This window comes from Mustela nigripes, chromosome 14 (assembly GCF_022355385.1).
Source record: "Mustela nigripes isolate SB6536 chromosome 14, MUSNIG.SB6536, whole genome shotgun sequence".
Classification (NCBI taxonomy): Eukaryota; Metazoa; Chordata; class Mammalia; order Carnivora; family Mustelidae; genus Mustela; species Mustela nigripes.
In genome coordinates this window covers 78305058-78326659 of record NC_081570.1, presented here as the reverse complement: position 1 = coordinate 78326659, position 21602 = coordinate 78305058, and the positions used below count along the sequence as shown (strand labels likewise).

The 21602-nt window shown below is 36.5% G+C and overlaps 1 protein-coding gene across 4 annotated transcripts in view; it reads right to left on the bottom strand.

Annotated features, from left to right (window-relative positions):
• The window catches only part of BTBD8 (BTB domain containing 8), a 107072-nt gene that overhangs the window by 37202 nt on the left and 48268 nt on the right, over positions 1–21602 (bottom strand). For all 4 annotated transcript variants that reach the window (XM_059375374.1, XM_059375375.1, XM_059375376.1 and 1 more), the window contains 2 exons: positions 10351–10440; positions 1108–1188 (listed from right to left, as the gene is read on the bottom strand). In XM_059375374.1, the coding sequence (XP_059231357.1) occupies positions 1108–1188; positions 10351–10440 (171 nt within the window). The remainder of the gene's footprint in view (positions 1–1107; positions 1189–10350; positions 10441–21602) is intronic.

Here is a 21602-nt window from a genome sequence, read left to right as displayed (position 1 = left end):
CTGCTATATAATAAATATCCTTTATGGGTAATAAAAAGGACACAGGTCAAAAATTGAAAGCACTGTCACATGACTTGGTTAGTGGAGAATAACAAGAAGTAAATTTGGAGATGTTTCAATCAAAATCCCCTCATATTTTCAATGCCATATATATCAAAGTTCAGGAAGCTGCTTCGAAGGCTGTAAAAGTTATAAAACTCTTTGTAACAAATTTGTATAATAAAACCTTACTTGGGAGAAGGGTAATTAATTGATGCTTATTATAATGAAAATCCCTATCAATGACTATGAGATTAGAAACAGTATCCAATGACTCATAGTTTCCACTGCTTCTTTCATTTGGCAAGTTTATTTCCCAGTACCACACTTCCTTTAGGTATTAGGAAACCGACAAGCCTTGAGAGCATTATAAAATTTCATATAGGTTTCCAGGGGGGAAAACTTCAGTACTTAATCCCTGTGACTCATGACACTTTCCCTCCAAAATTATATTTATTCAGTTTGTAATTAAAGGAACCAATGAAAATTTAAATTAAAGGAGCAGCTTTCATTTGTTTGATAGTCGTACAGCAATAAAAGAAGAGGACATCAAAAAAATTAGAAGAGCAAGGTATATTTCACTTTCCAGAATGATTTTAGCAATTTAGATGGCATATCACTGAAGAGCTCCACAACCATTGTTGTTCTTCAGGATACCTATATTCTTGAAGTAATGTTAAGATTTTTCTTTTTCCTTTTCTTTTGCTGCTTAACAGAGTAATCCTAAAATCTAAAAATAAAGTGGTAAGATAAATGTTCAAAATTTGATAAAGATTCGATTTTACTTTATAAAAACCTATTTCTATTTTCCAAAACAAATATAAGCATTTTTGAACAAAATAAGAGTCAAATACTTTTCTTAGTCTTCTAACTATGAATTGCTAGATCATCTTTTTCTTCTAAATAAGGTGATCTACTGTTTTTAGATATTTCCAACACACAAGATACGGCAAAATAATAAATGTGAAGTTTTTACTTCACTGATACTTTACAACATAGCTCAACAAAGCAGAAACCACAAAGTATTAAAACTTTTTATATTTAAAATCACTAAAAAGTAATACATACCCAACATTAGCTTTGTTTGGAAAGTCCAAAGTTCCTCCATATATAAAATGCATCATAACAGTCATTTCTACATGGTTTATACTAAAAAATAAAAGAAAACTTAATTCAAATCCAGAAATAACTAAAGTTTAACTGATATCAATGATACATTCTATTTTCTCATAAAATTTTAGTCAAGATAAAGTTTTAATCTCACTTTTACCTGAAGAATATATTCTTCAAATAATATCCATGCAGTTATTCCATTAATCTAAAATGAAGTATAAATGCAGCTATAGATTTTTATATGTTACACAATGTTATTAATATGTTATTAAATCACTGGTACCTGTTGAGCATCTTCTGTAATGAACTTTTATTTATTATTTATTTATTTATTTGACAGAGAAAGCGAGAGAACACAAGCAGGGAGAACAGCAGAGGGAGAGGGAGAGCAGGCTCCCTACTGAGCAGGGAGCCCAGAAAGGGTCTCAATCCCAAGACTCGTGATCCGAGCTGAAGGCAGACACTTAACCAACTGAGCCACCCAGGTGTCCCTGTAACAAACTTTTAGAGTTAGAAGGGATCTGAGAAGTCACAATACAATCTCTCGCTCATTAGAAAATCCTCTCCTCAGCGTCACTGGCAAATGGCCTCTGGTCTTCTTAAAGCCCCAGATAAACAACTCTATCCACTAGAAAGATTCTTGTTATGCTGTACAGATTTCTGAATTTGTAATACCTATCCAGCTGCTCTAGTTTGACCAAAATCCCTGTTACATAGGTGAAAAGTAAAGACATGACTTAAGAAGTAGCCTGGAGTGATAATTTTTATGTCCTACTAACTACTGGATCTCAAACTGAATTCATGGCCTCCTTCCTCTTTCCCACCTCCCCCAGTACCCCAGATTCAGTCTCCTTTCTGCTATTCCCATTTTGTTCATAGTACTGTTATAGGGCTTCTTGCATCTTGTCTCACCCTCTGCCTCTGTGCCAAGGGGACTGAATTATCTGGTTCATGGGCAACAATCACTGGTCATTGGTCAGGAGGAGCTCAAGATGAGAGGTAACTGGATTTCCTTTTTCCTTCTTCTCCGCTGAACAAGTATGAAGAAGTGATTGGGAAGAAGTGCATCTACAACAAATGTCAGACTTACTTTCAGGTGGGTTGTCATAGAAGGGACATAGTAAGCAAGTAAACTTTGGTTCTTGCATTAACACACATTTTACTGCTTTAACAGTTTTTATCAGTAATAAAGGAAATTTAGGGCACCTGACTGGCTCAGTTAAGTATTGACCCTTGATTTTGGCTTTAGGTCATGATCTCAGAGTCATGAGATGGAGCCCTCATAGGACTCTCTGCCCAGTGGGAAGTCGGCTTGAGATTCTTTCCCGCTCTTTCTCCCTCTGCCCCGCCCCTGATTGCACACACATTTTCTCTAAATTAAATAAATAAAATCTTTTAAAAATAATAACAGAAATGCTTTCTTACTTCATCTGCTAGTTCTCGCATATTATTTTGAACAGGAATAAAGCATATTATTCACCCACCTCAACTCTAATACCATCTAGATTATAAACTATAAACCTAGAGTCTGAGATTCTTCTTAATTCCTTCCTTCATTATATCCCACCACTTATACCTTCAAAAGTTCTTCAAATCAGCCTCTTCTATTTCTCTTCGAACTACTCTGGGTTAGCCTCTTATTTTCTCTCATCTGTACTATGATTATATGTTCTCTCTCATGGGGGTTTCCTACCTGAAATAATCCTTTCATATCCCATTTCCCATATTAGTATTAGACTGAAAACCCTTCCACAATTCTCCACAGCCCATAGAAAAAAAGTCCAAATTCCTTAGCTTGGTATATAGTGTTCTTTTATCATCTGACCTCTAGTTCTCCCTCTCTAGCAACTGTTCCAAGATAAATGAACATATTTATCATTTCCTATACCTGAACTACTTATAATTCCTTATACATCTATGCCTTAGTACAACTGTTTACTGTTTAAAATGCTGTCCCTCTCTACTTATTTCATCTTTTGGATACTAGACATGTGGCTTTTTATCTCTGAATGTTTCTTCAATGTCCCCAAAGCAAAAAAAAAAAAAAAAAAAAAAAAAAAATCGCTGAATGGTAAACAGTAATAACTAACATTCATTGAGCACTTATGAGCCAGTTACTGAGCTAGTAAGTATTTTGAATGCCATTTGCTTATTTTATCAACATAATAACTAACAACATATATTATTATTATTTATTATAATGAAAAACTGAAATTAAGTAACTTGCCCATAGCCAAAAGGCTAGTGATACACTATAAGTCCAGGCTGACTGACTCTAAAGTGTAGGCTCTAAAGCAGTACACTACACTATACATTTCCATTATCATTTATCAAACTGACTTGTAATATTTTTGTTTACACGTTTGTTTCTCCTTCTAGACTAAGTTCTGTTAGGGTAGGCTGTGTCTTAGATTCATCCTTGCATTTCTAGTAGCAGCTGAATGTCAGCATTCATTCAATACCCCCCAGAATGAGAAGAATTTTCTTCACTCACACAATATAGGAGCTATGCAGTGAAATCAGTGGGAACAGTGCTGATAAGATTCCTACAGGATTTTTGTGTGTGTGTGTGGTTTTTTTTTTTTTAAGGTTTTTATTTATTTATTTGACAGACAGAGATCATAAGTAGGCAGAGAGGCAGGCAGAGAGAGAGAGGAAGGGAAGCAGGCTCCTTGGTGAGGAGAAAGCCCGATGCGGGACTCAATCCCAGGACCCTGGGATCATGACCTGAGCCGAAGGTAGAGGCTTTAACTCACTGAGCCACCCAGGCGCCCTCCTACAGTTTTTAAAGAATTTTATCTAATATCTGCTAAAGGAAAGAAAGAAGGCAGGCAAGAAGAAAAGAAATAAAGTTCCACAGGGAAGGACTCAGAAAAGTGTCTGATTCTATTGTCTTTATATAACATATGCTCAGTAAATGTTTGAAGAATGTTTAATGAATGGCTTACTAAGGCACTTAGGGCATCTTCCTAACCCTTCAGAGGAACATTGCATTGAAAATACACAAGTATTTTTCAATTAATTTTATGCAAATTTACTGTCTTCTACAATGGCTAAGTACTGGTTTCTGCTGTTTTAAGAAACTCCACATCTTTAATACTTAGGAAAAAAGTTAAATCTCTACATATTCTCATTTTTATATTATGGAAATGAGAAAATTTGGTCTCAGAATAATTATGCCACATTAACTGTAGTCTGTTAATCCAGAACACTAGCATAATTACTAGAATTTATACTATTCCATGCACCTCTCCTCAAAATTTCAAGGGCCATTCTTATTGTTAGTGAGAACTGATCATTTATGTTTAAATAACAGTTTCTTTCAAGACTTGACATATTTAAGTAAAAGATAACACTGACTAAATAAAAACAAAAGTAGTTTTGTTAAAATAAATTGCAAACTCTACATATTTGAGCTTATATATCAATATATATGATAGTTATAAAAATGACAAGAAACCATTTTCCTGCAGCTTTACAGATGTTTTACTAAGCTGCATTCTCATTACATTGTTGTAAGTCATTTGCATTTTTACTAAAAGTATTTATAATGACATAATCAACTGGCCTAGAAAAACAACAAATCACTTCAAAAGCCTACAGTTTAAATGGAAAGACTGAAAGCACTATCAAAATTTAAATGTTTACTGTTTAAAATGCTGTCCCTCTCAGAATAAAAGCTTTTAGGATATAAAAACATTGCATAGACTCAAGGAGAAAAATCTATTAGAGCTCTAAGACCAGAGAATAAACATGTACCTCATCTGCTAAAATCTCTGTGCTTCATTAATGCTTCCTAAAGTTTAAGGATTCTTTGTGTGTGGGCTAAAGTAATATAAGGACTCACTCATAAGTTACTTCATTCACATTCAAAATTTATTGAATGACAGGCTCTATTCTAGACCTTGAGGCTATAAGCAGCTTACATTTTAGAGGGAGGACATGGAGAGTAAATACATAAACAAAGATATAAAGAAGACAATTTTAATAGTGAAAAGTTCCATGAAAATAACACAATAAGATAACATAAAAGGGGGTAACTGGAGATTTGGGCTATAGTTAACTTTTGGTGGGACAGTATGGAAAAAAACCGAGGAGCCAGGTCATATAGGATCTTACAGGCTGTGCTAAAGATTTGGGTTTGATTTTAACTGTGATGAGGAGGCACTGAACAATTTTGGTCAGAAGAGAAATCCATCTAGTTTATATTTTAGAAGATCATCCTGAAAATTCAGTGCAATCCCAGGAATCTCCAAGGGAGTTGAGAAAATCTAAATTTTTGCTCCAAAGCCCCAAGCCACCACTGAAAGACTTCTATTTACATAAGATGTAAATATGTGGAGTTAGTTATATTGGCTGTGGTTCAATTTCCAGTGCAGGATGTGGAAAATTTCCCCCTCTTCCACCAAAACTGGAGGATTTCCTTTTACCTCCCAAAACCATGGCATAGGTAGAACTAGGATTAGGGACTCTGCTATTCCTATCTCAATTTATTGAAGGCCGTCCCTCTTGAAAAATATCATGTGCATTATGTCTATGAGGTACCAATTCATTAAAAACACTATGATTCTTTTCTGTAAGGAAAGATAGGAATTCATTCTAATCTACTGCAAAAAACATCCTGCATACATTGCAATATAACAATGGCACAGTTCCAAAAAGGGCTGCTGATCAAGCAAAGCAGGCACTGCTGTCCTGGTATTGGTAATGGCCCTTACTTGAACCCTTTTCTCGCCAGAAAATGAGAATAATTTAATCTAGGGAAGAAGAAAAGACAAGTATTAATAAACATTATATACTACATACCAAGTACTATCTTGTTTAATCCTTTCAATAGCCTTAGGAAACTCAGGTAAGGCAAGCAATGTCCCTAAACTAATGTAACAAGTTAGGACTGATGTTGGACTGTCTATAATGACACCAAAGTCCATGATCTTTCTACTATACTACATTACCCATGGAAACATCCACTCAAGTTTACAGTATAAGCTAATGTGAAGTAAGAACTATTTTGTAGGTTACTTTAGTATAATATAAAAATTCCTGGGGCGCCTGCGAAAGCTGCTGCTTTCAGCTCAGGTCATGATCTCAGGGTCCTGAGATCAATACTGCATCGAGATCTCTCCTCAGCAGGAAGCCGGCTCCCCCCTCTCTCTTTCTCTGCCTACCCTGCTTCCCTCTCTCTCTCTCTCTGCCTACTTGTGATTTCTCTCTCTGTCAAATAAATAAATAAAATCTTTTAAAAATATATATAAAAAGTCCAAAAAGTTGTGATTTTTTTTTCAAGCTTTATTTATTTATTTTGGAGAGACAGAGACTGTGTGTGTGTGTGTGTGTGTGTGTGTGCACGTGCGCAGGAGTTGGGGGGAGGGGCAGAAAGAGAGGAAGAGAAAGAATCCTTCAAGCAGACTCCCCTCTGAGTACAAGCCTGATGAGGGGCTCGATCTCATACCCACTGAGATCATGACTTGAGCCGAAACCAAGAGCCAACTGCTCAACTAAAACAAGTTTAGCTACTTACATTTGGCTTTCCCTTGAGCAAGCTACTAAAGTTGGTCAGTGGTAGTCAAGCCAGATTATAAGAGGAGATATTTATCCATCATATCCATCATTATCAAGGATGGAAAATTACATGTAAGGTAATGGAGACCACTAGTTGATGGTACTACTTCTTTCTTGTCTATGGACCTCGTAAGTAGGCTTCACCTTCAAAAGGCTGTGGGTTTTGACTGTTTAATCTGATCTCTCATGAGGGCTGATTAGGGACTGCTTTTATTCCTACAGCTTAACTCCAAGGTCATCTTAAACAATATAAAACAGATAAAAGTGGAGCAGCTAAGGTTGAAGGAGTGCCCCTTCACATACACATTTCCCCTGAGATCCTAATCCCATGTCACATGTTCCCTAACATACCTGCCAAGAACTTTAGGGTCCTATAGGATAAGGTTTGAAAATCACTGATATAAACAGTGGAGCAGAAGAGTAGTCTGCACTAACTCAAGAGTTCCCATGCCAGTGGGAAAGTTCTAAATTCTCCAGTGACTGTGGTGGAATGGACACTGAATTAAGTATCAAAAACCATGTGATTTATATTCAGCATGGGCACTTATTTAGGAGGTGACTCCAGGAAGATATTTAATTTAACTGATCTTGTTTTTATTCATCTGCAATATATGAATACACCTGCTTTCTGAAAGACTGATTCTAAAAATTAAAGGGCATAGTAAATGTAGAAGAAGCCCAGAAAATACATGATGTTACTGTAAGGTATTATTACTGCTGAGGACAGAATCTATTTGGAGAAAGGAAGAAAGAGTTACATAATAGGCATCAGATAGTAGAAGATGTCACTAAACCTATAAGGGACTAAGATTTCTTCCAGAAAAAAAATTAGACATGTGCTTTCTCTAAATTACTTTCCCTTGCTGTAGAATTAAGATCCTATAATCATATCCTTCTTTTGACTTTCATCTCACTACACAGAATCATGTGATTTTTTTTAACAAATGTCAAAAGTTGCATTTTTGAGTCAAATTAGTTATCTCTTTATTTAAATTCCTATTAAATTCAGTTCTAATGAGAGTGGATTGACAGTTCTTTAAAATAATGTCTAAAAACTGTGAAACACAGTCCCTGGACAAGTTTCCAAAATTATACCAGTGTAGACTCTGGCCTCTACTAGTACTATTCTTTCTATATTCAGTGGATATTTTAAATTCATCATAAAAAAAAGAGATCTTAACAGTAGGATATATACATTTCAGATTGTTTTTCAATAGTGATGATAAAATTTCACTGCTCCATCTATACATTCCTTTTGCCCACAGGATAATAAACTCTTTAGGTTGGCATATAAAATCTTCCATAATCAGAAACCACCTGATTGCCAAAGGCAGGGGGTAGGAGGGTGGGCAAAAGGTAAAGGTGTTCAAGAGGTATAAATTTCTAGTTATGACAAATAAATCCTAGGGATATAATTTATAGCATGGTAACTATAGTTAACAATACTATGTTATGTATATGAAAGTTGCTAAGAGAGTACATTTTAAAAATTCTCATATGAAAAATATGTGTTGTAATATATACATAAATCAAATCATTATGTTGTATACCTGAAACGAATACATGTTAAATATCAATTACTTCTCAATTAAAATTTGTTTAAGTAAATTTTAAAAAAAGAGCAGCCCATGGAAAAATAGGGAAACAGGGTTACTTAGAGTAAATATTATTTTTTTTAACATCACCAAAGCAATTCATGTAATGTTTTAATGCTGTAGTAGCGAGGGAAAGAAAAACAGAAGAAAAACAAATCTGTCATATGTGGCTGGAGGACAAATTAGTTAGAGAGGAAGTTCCTTTTAGTAGCAATATCAAGTAAAAAGTTGGTGATTATATGCAATTTTACGTCATCCATTATTGTCTCTTTATTTCACTAGTCTTTTTTTTTCTTTAAAAAACACACTGTAATAAGGGCATCCACATAATTCCATGGATACATAATTGAAATCACTAATGGTGGCAGCTGGTGAAATTACATCCAAAAGACAGGTTGCAAAATACATTTAGATATGCATATTGAAACTATAGTAGTATAATTAAAACACAATCTTCAAAGGGCCCTAGTATGAAGAAAATGGGGTTGGGTCCTTTTGCATGTGTTTGATTTCTACTAAATGAATAAAATATGAAAAAAGGACAAAATAAAAACATATTATATATTCTTATAAATAATATTTCAAGACTCCATCTTTTATAAAATGATAAGCATTTGGATATATGTTCTGCAACCAAGAATCCAGATCATAGGCCAGGGTGACGAATAAATGGTAAGACTTTATCAATACTTTCCATGCATCCATTGTCATGGAATTGCCACTATCACTATTCTACACCCAAACCTCTGGCTAAGATGCGGAGCTGAGAGTTTCCCTCAGAACTCCCAGGCAATTTTCCTACTGAGAAAGCCCTCCCCCATACTACAAAATCTCACAGAGATCATCTGTGACCAAAAAAGGTTCCTTCTTACCATTTAAGGTACTAGTTCATCTTTCATAACTATCTTGGCAGTTTATATAAACCCCACCATTGTGCAGATTCACCATTGCCTCATGGTAGGTCAATGAAATCCACACCTATCCAAGTTATTCTTTAAAAAAGAAAAAAGAAAATAAAAGAAAAGTAAAGAAACTACCTTTTGTAGACTGAATATTTACAGCCCCACCCATTCAAATTTATATACTGAGGCCCAATTCTCCAACATGGCTATATTTAGAAATGCAGCTTATAAGGAATTAAGGTTGACTGAGGTAATAGGGTGGGGCCCTCCCTAATGTACTAAAATTAGTGTTCTTGGGGCACTTATGTGGCTGTCTGTGAAGTGTTTGCCTTCGGCTCAGATAATGATCCCAAGATCCTAAGATGGAGCCCTACATCAGGCTTCCTGTTCAGCAGAGAGCCTGCTTTTCCCTCTCCCTCTGCCTGCTGCCCCACCTGCTTGTGCAGTCAAATAAATAAATAAATAAATAAAGTATTAAAAAAAATTAGGGACACCTGGGTGGCTCAGTTGTTAAGCATCTGCCTTCAGCTCAGGTCATGATCCCAGGATCCTGGGATGGAGCCCCACATCAGGCTCCCTGCTCAGCAGGAAGCCTCCTTCTCCCTCTCCCATTCCTACTCCTTGTGTTCCCTCTCTTGCTGTGTCTCTCTCTGTCAAATAAATAAATAAAATCTTTTTAAAACATTAAAAATAAAATAAAATCAGGGTCCTTATATAAGATACACCAGAGAGCTCTCTCTTTCTCCCTCTCGCTTCTTTTCATCTCCTCATGCACCCATGCACTAAGGAAAGGCCAGTCATTAAGCTCATACAAAGAACCAGCGGTCTGCAACCCTAGTAAGAGCTCTCACAAGACACAAACCTTGCTGGCACTCTGATCTTGCCAAATTGTGAGAAAATAAATTTTTGTTATTTAAGCCACCTAGTAGTAGTATTTTGTTATAAGAGCCTGAGAAGACTGACACATTATCTCTATTGCTAAATGTTTCATACTAACTCTCATTTTCAGAAGATGTACTTTGATTAATTTTACAACATGAGAAACATTTCATTGAACACATGGGGAAATCAGATTCATAAAAAGTGCTTTGTATGAAGTATTATTTGTAGGCAAGCTGCCTTGTAAGAATTATGCTTACCCTTGAAGAGTTATGTACTCTTGGGAGCTTTCAGCCCAACAGCCACTCAGCATTGCAGCAAAATAACTAGATCTGGCACTTAAAATGGCTCTAAAAGGAAGGGGAGGGGAAAAAACACAGGTAAACATTTATGTACTATGCAAAATATAATTTTTATGAAACTCTACATCTTTTCAAAAAACTTATTTTTTATTAACATATAATGTATTATTTGTTTCAGGGATACAGGTCTGTGACTCATCAGTCTTACACAATTCACAACACTCACTATAGCACACACCCTCCCCAATGTCCATAACCCAGTCACCCTATCTCCCCCCACCCCCGAGCAACCCTCAGTTTATTTTCTGAGATTAAGAGTCTCCTACAGTTTGTCTCCCTCCCTGGTCCCATCTTGTTTCATTTTTTCCCTCCCTACCCACCATGGCCCCTCACCCTATCTCTCAAATCCCTCATATCAGAGAGATCACATGATAATTATCCTCCTCTGATTGACTTATTTCGCTTAGCACAATATCCTCTAGTTCCATCCACGTCATTGCAAATGGCAAGATTTCGGCTTTTTTTTTTTTTTTTAAAGATTTTATTTATTTATTTGACAGAGAGAGATCACAAGTAGGCAGAGAGGCAGGCAGAGAGAGAGAGAGAGGAGGAAGCAGGCTCCCTGCTGAGCAGAGAGCCCGATGTGGGACTCGATCCCAGGACCCTGAGATCATGACCTGAGCCGATGGCAGCGGCTTAACCCACTGAGCCACCCAGGCGCCCCAAGATTTCGGCTTTTTGATGGCTGCAGAGTATTCCATTGTATATATATCCCGCCTCTTCTTTATCCATTCATCAGTTGATGGACATCTAGGTTCTTTCCATAGTTTGGCTATTGTGGACATTGCTGCTATAAACATTTGTGTGCACGTACCCTTTTGGATCACTCCATTTGTATCTTTAGGGTAAATACTGAGTAGTGCAATTGCTGGGCCATAGCGCAGCTCAATTTTCAACTTCTTGAGGAACCTCCATGCTGTTTTCCAGAGTGGCTGCACCAGCTTACATTCCCACCAACAGTGTAGGAGGGCTTCTCTGAAACTCTAAATCTTAACTCTTTAAACATAATAATCTATTTGTCTTGTTTGTATTTACTGTTAGGATTATAATAATAAAAAATATAAACTGATATTTATACCTAAATTTTGTTTTGTTTTGTTTTTTAGAGAGAGAGCACATGCATGAGTGGGGTGGAGAGGTGGAGGGAGAGGAGAAGGAGGAGGAAGACAGAGAATTTTAAGAGGTTCCACACCCAGCAGGGAACCTGACATGGGGCTTTATCTCACAAGCCTGAGATCATGACCTGAGCTGAAATCAAGAGTTGGACACAATCAATTAAGCCACCCAGGCACCCTCATATACCTAAATATTTTGGTTATTTAATTAGAACATTAATTCCAATGTCCTTTTTATCTTTTTTATTTTTTCCTCTTAAAGCTCTTTACCTTTAATAATGATTGAAACTGTATTCATGAGCAAGAGTAATAAATTATTTGCAAATGGAGAAATAAAGAACAAAAGATGTTATTTAACATTTTAAGGGAGTATTAATAAGAAAGGCACTAGAACCATAAAGGTCCTGAGTTCAAGTTCAGAATTTACCCAATTGTGCTAAAGAAAAGCAGTATCTTAGATGAGAGAAATAATAAAAAAGATATTTTCTTTTGAATTTCATTCTACCTTTTCACATAAAATGTCCATTCATTCTTTAATTCAACAAGTATGTATAATAGTGCTAGGCACTATTATAAGTGCTAGGAATATAGCACTAAAGGAGATACACAGAACAATGTTATATTCTAGTGGAGAATGGTATGAAAGAATGGAGAGCTAGAAGGAGAAGAAAAATATGCTTCTGGCAATGGTTTACTAGGTTGTCTCAGATCAACACTCCTGAAAACAGCTGGGGAAAAATGGGAAATACATATAAATATATATATACATAATATATATAGAAATTTTTTTAAGAAAGCAAGAATGATTTGAAAGCATCAGAAAGATACCATCATGGTAGATTTTGAGACAAATTATAAGAGAGAAAACAAAAGAGCAGATCCAAGGGTTTTTTTTTTTGAAAATTATTTATTTATTAGAGAGAGAGAGAGATCACAAGGAGGCAGAGAGGCAGGCAGAGAGGGGGGAAGCAGGCTCCCTGCTGAGCAGAGAGCCCAATGTGGGGTTTGATCCCAGGACCCTGAGATCATGACCTGAGCCGAAGGCAGACACTCAACCGACTGAGCCACCCAGGCGCCCCCCAAGTATTTTTTTTTAAGATTTTATTTATTTGAGAGAGGGAGGCACGGTGAGAGAGGGAACACAAACAGGGGGAGTGGGAAAGGGAGAAGCAGGCTTCCTGTTGAGCAGGGAGCCCTATGTGGGGCTTGATCCCAGGACCTAAGCCGAAAGTATACGCTTACCAACTGAGCCACCGAAGTGTCCCTGACCCAAGTATTTTAGGTAACTTTTTCCACTGAGGCAACTGCCAATATCTCTTATGAACACAGATGCAAAAATCCTTAACAAAATATTAGTAAACCAGATCCAACAATCACTCACTACGGATCAAGTGGGAGATGCAAATGCAAGGGTGATTCAGTAACTGCAAATCAATCAAAGCAATACATCACATCAACACAAGTGGGATAAAATCCATATAATCATTTCAATAGATGCTAAAAAAGCATTTGACAAAGTACACCATCCATTCATGATAAAAATCCTCAAGAGAGTAGGTTTAGAGGGAACATACCTCAACGTAAGGGCCACACATAAAAAACACACAGCCATCTTCATACTCAATGGTGAGAGAGCTTTCCCCTAAGGTCAGGAACATGACAAGGATGTCCACTCTCACCACTTTTATTAAACATAGTACTGAAAGTCCTAGTGACAGCAATTGGACAAGAAAAAGAAATAAAAGGCATCCATATTAATGAGGAATAAGTAAAACTGTCACTATTTGCAGTTGACATACTATATATAGCAAACCCTAAAGACTCCACCAAATTTCCATTAGAACTGATAAATGAATTCAGTAAGGTCACAGGACATATAATCATTATATAGAAATCCACTGCATTTCTATACACTACTAATGAAGTATCAGAAAGAGAAACAAGAAAAAAAATCCCATTTATAATTGTAGTAAAAACAGTAAAAGATACCTAGGAATAAACCTAACCAAAGAGGTGAAAGAACTGTACTCTGAAAACTATAAAACACTGAAAACAGAAACTGAAGACAACACCAAAAAATGGAAAGATTCTCCATGCTCATGGATAGGATGGACAAATATTGTTAAAATTTCTAGGGGTGCCTGGGTGGCTCAGTTGTTAGGCATCTGTCTTCGGCTCAGGTCATAATCCTGAGGCATGGGATCGAGCCCCACATCAGGATCCCTGCTCAGCGGAGAGTGTGCTTCTTCCTCTCCCACTTCCCCTGCTGTGTTCCCTCTCTCACTGTCTCTCCCTGTCAAATAAATAAATTAAATTAAAAATAAAAAATCTTAAAATGCCTATACTACCCAAAGCAATCTACAGATTTAATGCAATCCCTATCAAAATACCAACAGCATTTTTCACTAAATTCAAACAAATAATCTTAAATGTATATGAAACTACAAAAGACCATTAGACAAAGCAATTCTAAAAAAGAATAAAACTGAAGGTATCACAATCTCAGATTTCAAGATATACTACAAAGCTGTAGTAATCAAAAGAGTATAGTGCTGGAAAAAATAGACAAATAGATCAACAGAACAGAATAGAGAACCTAGAAATAAACCCATGATTAATCTGGACAAGGATTAATTTTCAACAAGGGAGACAAGAATATACAATGGGAAAAAAGTCTCTTCAAAAAAAATGGTGTTGGGGGGACGCCTGGGTGGCTCAGTTGGTTAAGCAGCTGCCTTCGGCTCAGGTCATGATCCCGGCGTCCTGGGATCGAGTCCCACATCGGGCTCCTTGCTCCACGGGGAGCCTGCTTCTCCCTCTGACTCTGCCTGCCACTCTGTCTGCCTGTGCTCGCTCTCGCTCTCTCTCTCTGACTAAATAAATTTAAAAAAAAAAAAAAAAAATGGTGTTGGGAAAAGGGACAGCTACAAGCAAAAGAATGAAACTGGACCACTTTATCACATCATATAAAAAAATTAACTCAAAATGGATTAAGGACTTAAAACTGAGACCTGGAAATCCTAGCAAAAAGAGGAGTGAAACCCTAAGAGTCCTAGAAGAGAGCAGTCAGTTAAATACTCTGACCTAGGCCATAGCTACATTTTTATAGCTATGTCTCCTGAGGCAAGAGAAACAAAAGCAAAAATAAACTACTGGGACTACATGAAGATGAAAAAATTCCACACAGCAAAGGAAACAACCACCAAAACTAAAAGACAACCTATGAAATAGAAGATAATTGCAAATAACATATCTAACAAAGAGTATCCAAAATACATAAAGAATTTACACAATTCAACACCAAAAAAAAAGCAAACAATCCAAGTTAAAAATGAACAGAAGACATGAACAGACATTTCTACAAAGAAGATGTCCAGATAACCAACAGACACATGATAACATGCTCAATAGCACCCATTAGCAGGGAAATATAAATCAAAACCACAGTGACATATCACCTCACATCTGTCGGAAGAACTAAAAAAAAAAAAAAAACGAGAAACAACAAGTGTCAGTGAGGATATGCAGAAAAAGAACCTCATGCACTGTTGCTGGGAACACAAGCTGGTACAACCACTGTGGAAAACAATATGGAGGGTGCTCAAAAAGTTAAAAATAGAGCTACCCTACAATCCAGCAATTACTCTAGTAGATATTTACCCAGGAATACAGAAATGCTAATTCAAAGGGACTCAAGCACCCCAATGTTTAAAGCAGTATTTTCTACAATGGCCAGATTGAAGGAAGCAACCCAAGTTTTCACTGATAGATTAATGGATAAAGAAGAGGTATATATATTATTTAATGGGAATGACATCTTACCATTTGCAACAACATGGATGGCGGTAGACAGTGTTAATGCTAAGTCAAATAAGCCAGCTAGAGAAAGACAAATACTGTATGATTCCACTCATATGTGGAATTTAAGAAACAAAACAAAGGGGAAAAAAGGACACAAACCAAAAAGCACACTATTAACTATAGAGAACAAACAGATGCTACCAGAGGGGAGGAAGGAAGGAGGATGACTTAAGTAGGTGAAGGGGATTAACAGCACAACTTACCATGATGAGCACTGAGTAATGCACAGAACTGTTGAATCACTATATTGTACACCTGAAACTAATATAACACTGTATGATAACTACAGTGGAAATAAAATTTTATAATTTTTAAAAATTAAAAAAAACTCATCAAATTGGACTTTTAACTGTCTGAATTTGATTATATGTGAATTCTATCCATTTTGAGTTTATCTTTGTGTAAGAGAATGGTCGAGTTTCATTCTTCTACATTTAGCTGTCCAGTTTTCCCAGCCCATTTATTGAAGAGACTGTCTTTTTTCCACTGTATATTTTTTCCTTTATATTTTCTCGAAGATTATTTGACCATAGAGTTGAGGGTCTATATCTGGGCTCTCTACTCTGTTCCACTGGTCTATGTGTCTGTTTTTATGCCAGTACCATGCTGTCTTGGTGATCACAGCTTTGTAGTAAAGCTTGAAATCAGGTAACGTGATGCGCCAGTTTTATTTTTGTTTTTCAACATTTCCTTAGTGATTCGGGGTCTCTAAATATAATAATTCTATTATATAATTCTAATGAATTCTAAATATAATAAACTTAACTGTAAGAAAAGAATAAAAATAAAATCTACTTAAGAAAGAAAATTACAGGCCAAGATGACTTCCCCAGTGAAGTCAAATAAACATTTAAGAAGATATAAAATCAATCATCCTCAAATAAATTTTTATTAAAAATAAAATAGAAAAAAAAGAAAAAATACTTTTCAACTCATTTTATGAAGCCAACATAATCCTGAGACCTAAACCTAACAAGAACAATACAAAAAAGGAAAATCATGGGTCAACTTGTCTCAGAAATATAGATGAAAATATATTCAACAAAATATTAGCAAGCTGAATCCAGCAATAAATACATTGAATAAAATATCATAATCAAGTTGAAATATTATAGGAATGCAAGATTGCTTTAACATTTCAGATTCAAGTGACGTAATCTAGCATATTAACAAAATAAAGGAGAAAAAGTGTGATCATTAAAATAGATGCAAAAAAGCATTTGACAAAATTCACCAATTTATGACTTTAAAAATTTAGGCAATTCCAATCAAAATCTCAGAAAGCTATTCTATAGATATTGACAAAGTGATTCTAAAATTTATATTAGGGGCGCCTGGGTGGCTCAGTGGGCTAAATCATGTGCCTTTGGCTCGGGTCATGATTCCAGGGTCTTGGGATCAAGCCCCACATCGGGCTCTCTGCTCAGCAAGGTGCCTGCTTCCTTGTAAATCTCTGTCTGCCTCTCTGCCTACTTGTAATCTCTGTCAAATAAATAAGTAAAATCTTAAAAAAAAAAAAAAGTAGAAAATTTATATTAGAGGGGCTCCTGGAGTGACTCAGTCAGTGAAGTGTCTGCTTGGCTTAGGAAATGATCCCAGGGTCCTGGGATGGAGATCCATGTGGGGCTCCCTGCTTAGTAGAAAGACTGCTTCTCCCACCCCCTCTGCTTCTCCTCCCACCTTGTGTGCACTCTCTCTCTCACTCTTGCTCATTCTCACTCTATCGCAAATAAATAAAATCTTTTAAAAAAATTAAATAAATAGGGCGCCTGGGTGGCTCAGTGGGTTAAGCCGCTGCCTTTGGTTCAGGTCATGATTTCAGGGTCCCGGGATGGAGCCCCGCATTGGGCTCTCTGCTCGGTGGGGAGCCTGCTTCCTCCTCTCTCTCTCTCTGCCTGCCTCTCTGCTACTTGTGATCTCTCTCTGTCAAACAAATAAATAAAAAAATCTTTTAAAAAAATTAATTAAATAAAATTTATATGGAAAGGCAAAAAAGCGAAAACAGCCAATAAAAACTGGAAAGGAAGAACAAAGTTGGAGGATTCCAACTACCTGATTTCAAAAGAAACTATATAGTTAACAGTACTCATGACATCATGTACTGTTGAAAGAAAAGACACATAGATCAGAGGCCAGAAACAGATCTACACTAATATGGTTAAAACTGAGTTTTGACAAAAGCACCATGGCAATTTAATGGAGAAAGGGCAGTCTTTTTAAGAAATGGTTCCAGAACAATTGGACATCCACATACAAAAAAGTAAACCTAGACACAGACCTTTTACTCACACAAAAGTTAACTCAAAATTCACCAGAGGTCTAAATATAAAATACAAAACCCTAAACTTTCAGAAGAAGACATAGGATCTTGGGTTTGGTAATGAATTTAGATACAATATTAAAGTACAAAAAAAAGAAAGAAAATAAAAAGAAAAATAAAGAAAGAAAGAAAAAAGAAAAAGAAAAAACCATTAAGTTCAATTTTATTAAAATTAAAAACTTAACTGAGGGCTGCTGTGAGGGGAGAGACAGAGTAGCTGGGTGATGGACATTGGGGAGGGTATGTGCTATGGTGAGTGCTGTGAATTGTGTACGACTGATGATTCACAGACCTGTACCCCTGAAAGAAATAATACATTATATGTTAATTTTTTAAAAAGTAGAACCTAATGGAAAAAGAAATTAAAAACTTTAGCAGGGCAACTACGATCAGTAATATTTTATTGTATATTTGAAAGCTGCCCAAAAAGTAAATCTTAAGTTTTCACCACAAGGGAAAAAAATTTTTTTATAACTTTGTATGATGATGGATGATAACTAGATTTGGTGATCACTTCACTATGTATACAAATATCGAATGATAATGTTGAACACCTTTGAAACAAAGTATGTCAACTTTAACTCAACAAAAAATTTAAAACTTGCTCTGTAAATGACACTGTTAAGAGAATGAAAAGACAAGTCTCAGGGAGGAAGTAGTGGCAAATCACATTTCAGATGAAGGACTTCCATCCAAAATATAAAAGAATTCCTAAAATTCAACATTTGACAACAAACGACCTACTTTAAAATGAGCAAAAGATCTGGAAAAAAAAAAAGCTCCCAATGATATACAGATGGCAAATAATCATGTGAAATATCCTCAAGATCCTCTGTCATTAGGAAAAAAGTAAAATGAGGGCACCTGGCTAGCTTGGTCAGTAGAGCATGTTGACTCTTCATCTCAGGGTTGTGAGTTCAAGCCCCATTTGGGGCATGGAACCTACTTAAAATTTTTAAAAAGTTTAAAAAAAAAAAAGTAAAATGAGATACCAATACACAAAATGACTGAATTCCAAAAAAATAGACAAAATCATTTCCTAATGAAGATGAGGACCAAAAGAAACTCTCACTACTGCCAGTAGAAATTCAAGTTGGGGGTGCCTCAGTGGCTCAGTTGATTAAGTGACCAATTCTTGATTTTGGCTCAGGTCATGATTTCAGGGTCATGAGATCAAGCCCCAAATCAGCCCCTACTGGACATGGAGCCTGCTTAAGGTTCTCTTTCTCTCTTCCTCTGCCCCTCCTTGACCCCCCACTCTTGGGTATGCTTTCTATCTCTCTCTCTCACTCTCTCTCTCTCTCTCTCTCTCTCTCAAATAAATAGAAAGAAAGAAAGAAATGCAAGTGGTATGGGCACTTTGAAAGATAGTTTGGCAGTTTCTTACCAGTTCAACATAATCTTACCATATATGATCTGACAATCACACTCCTGGGTATTCAACCATCTGATGTGAAAATTATGGCCATACAAAAACTTGCACACAAATGTCTACAACTTTATTCATAATCACCAAGTCTAAGACAACCATAATGTCCCTCAATAGGTAAATCACTAAACTGTGATATATTCTTAACAACAGAATATTACTCAGTGATAATAAAGGAATTAGGTCTGAAACTACACAAAAACACGGATGAATCTTAAATGCGTATTACTAAGCAAACGAAACCAGTCTGAAAAGGTTACTGCTGTTTGTATTATATGACAATCTGGAAAAGTTAAAACTGTGAAGACAGTTTTAAAAATTACCAGAGGGGCACCTGGATGGCTCAGTGGGTTAAAGCCTCTGCCTTTGGCTCAGGTTATGATCCCAGGGTCCTGGGATCGGGCCCCACATTGGACTCTCTGCTTAGTGGGGAGCTGCTTCCCCCTCTCTCTCTACCTGCATCTCTGTCCACTTGTGATCTCTCTCTCTGTCGAATAAATAATTTTTTTAAAAAACTACCAGAAATTTGGATAGGGCATCAAACACAGGGAAATTTTAGTTGAAACTATTCTGTATAATACTGTAATGATAGGTGTAACACAATATGCATTTATACAACCTATAGATCTTTACAGCACAAATGAACCTTAATGTACATAAATTAAAACAAAAACACTTGAGGGCGCCTGGGTGGCTCAGTGGGTTAGGCCGCTGCCTTCGGCTCAGGTCATGATCTCAGGGTCCTGGGATCGAGTCCCGCATCGGGCTCTCTGCTTGGCAGGGAGCCTGCTTCCCTCTCTCTCTCTCTGCCTGCCTCTCCATCTACTTGTGATTACTCTCTGTCAAATAAATAAATAAAATCTTTAAAAAAAAAAAAAACAAAACACTCGAGAGGTGGTCAGGGGACCCTAGGGTGAAATGTAGACTGTGACAGAAGAATCTAACTGCATATAAATATATGAAATAACCTCACTGAAGGGAGTAGAAAAGAAAGGTCCTGACCTAAATAACTTTGGAAATGAGTATAGACTATAAGAATAAAGACAAAGGAACACTGTACTCCAATTGGTGAAGTTATTTCCCATGAAGTAGGAATTAACAATTCTGAAACCATTATACAGGAATACTGGAACTGAAGAATTAACTTCTACATATTGGATGATGAAAGCCAAGTTTGTTACTGCTACAGAAGATTAAGATGAATAAAAGAGTAGACTAGGATGATCTGTGTGATGGCAGATTAGTGCTGGAGACATCAATATAATTTATATTTAGCTTAATACAAAGATGGACTTAGGGGGCACCTGGGCGGCTCAGTTGGTTAAACATCTGCCTTTGGCTCAGGTCATGATCTCAGGGTACTGGGATCAAGCCCTCATTGGGCTCCCTGATCAGTGGGGAGCCTCTTTCACCCTGCTTGTGTGCTCATGTTCTCTGTCAAATAAAGAAATAAAACCTTTTTTTAAAAGATTGATTCATATAGAAATATTTATAGCTATGTGCATATATGCAAATTAGTATACATACATACATTGAGAGACCTAAAAGAATCAGCAAACAAGCACACCCAGTACCCAGATACTATTTTCTAATACCATCAGAATAAAAGAACCAGGGTTCATTAGAGAAATGGTTGGTTCTAGGACATATGAGCTTAGAGCATTTTTATTGTCCAAAAAATAAGGAACTACTACACACACATAGACATGCACACACACACAATGATGTTGGGGGGAGATGTCAAAGGGACACAAAAACAAATTGAAAGAGGTCCTATAGCTAAAGCTGTAACAATTTCAGCAACAAAATAAATAAGCAAAGTACAAAATAAGTATTAATCCATACTGATATATAGAAATGATTAAATAAATAAAAGGGGAGAAAGAGGAAAATTTCTTGTGCAAAAGAATTCCAAATAATTTAGATAGACTATTCCCTCAAGTAGATGAGCCATAACTCTCATTCCTTAAGTGTGGGCTATGTACAGTTACTTCTTTCCAGAGAGTACAGTGTGCAAATGGGAGATGGGTTGGAAGTAACTTTGGGGATGGTGATGAGAATAACTTTACAGTGCAAAAATTTTTTAAAAACTACCGTAACTAGATGATCAAGGTTAACATAAACAGAGATAAGTCATAATGATTACAAATGATTACAAAATACTTGCCCAGAAACAAGCGAAGTCTATGAACTGTTAGAGCCAAGAGCAGCCTAAGGAGACATGACCACTAAATATATATATATTTTTTTAAGATTTTTTTTTGAATTTATTTATCAGAGAGAGAGGGGGAGAGAGCGAGCACAGGCAGACAGAATGGCAGGCAGAGGCAGAGGGAGAAGCAGGCTCCCTGCTGAGCAAGGAGCCCGATGTGGGACTCGATCCCAGGACGCTGGGATCATGACCTGAGCCTTCGGCTCAGGTCAT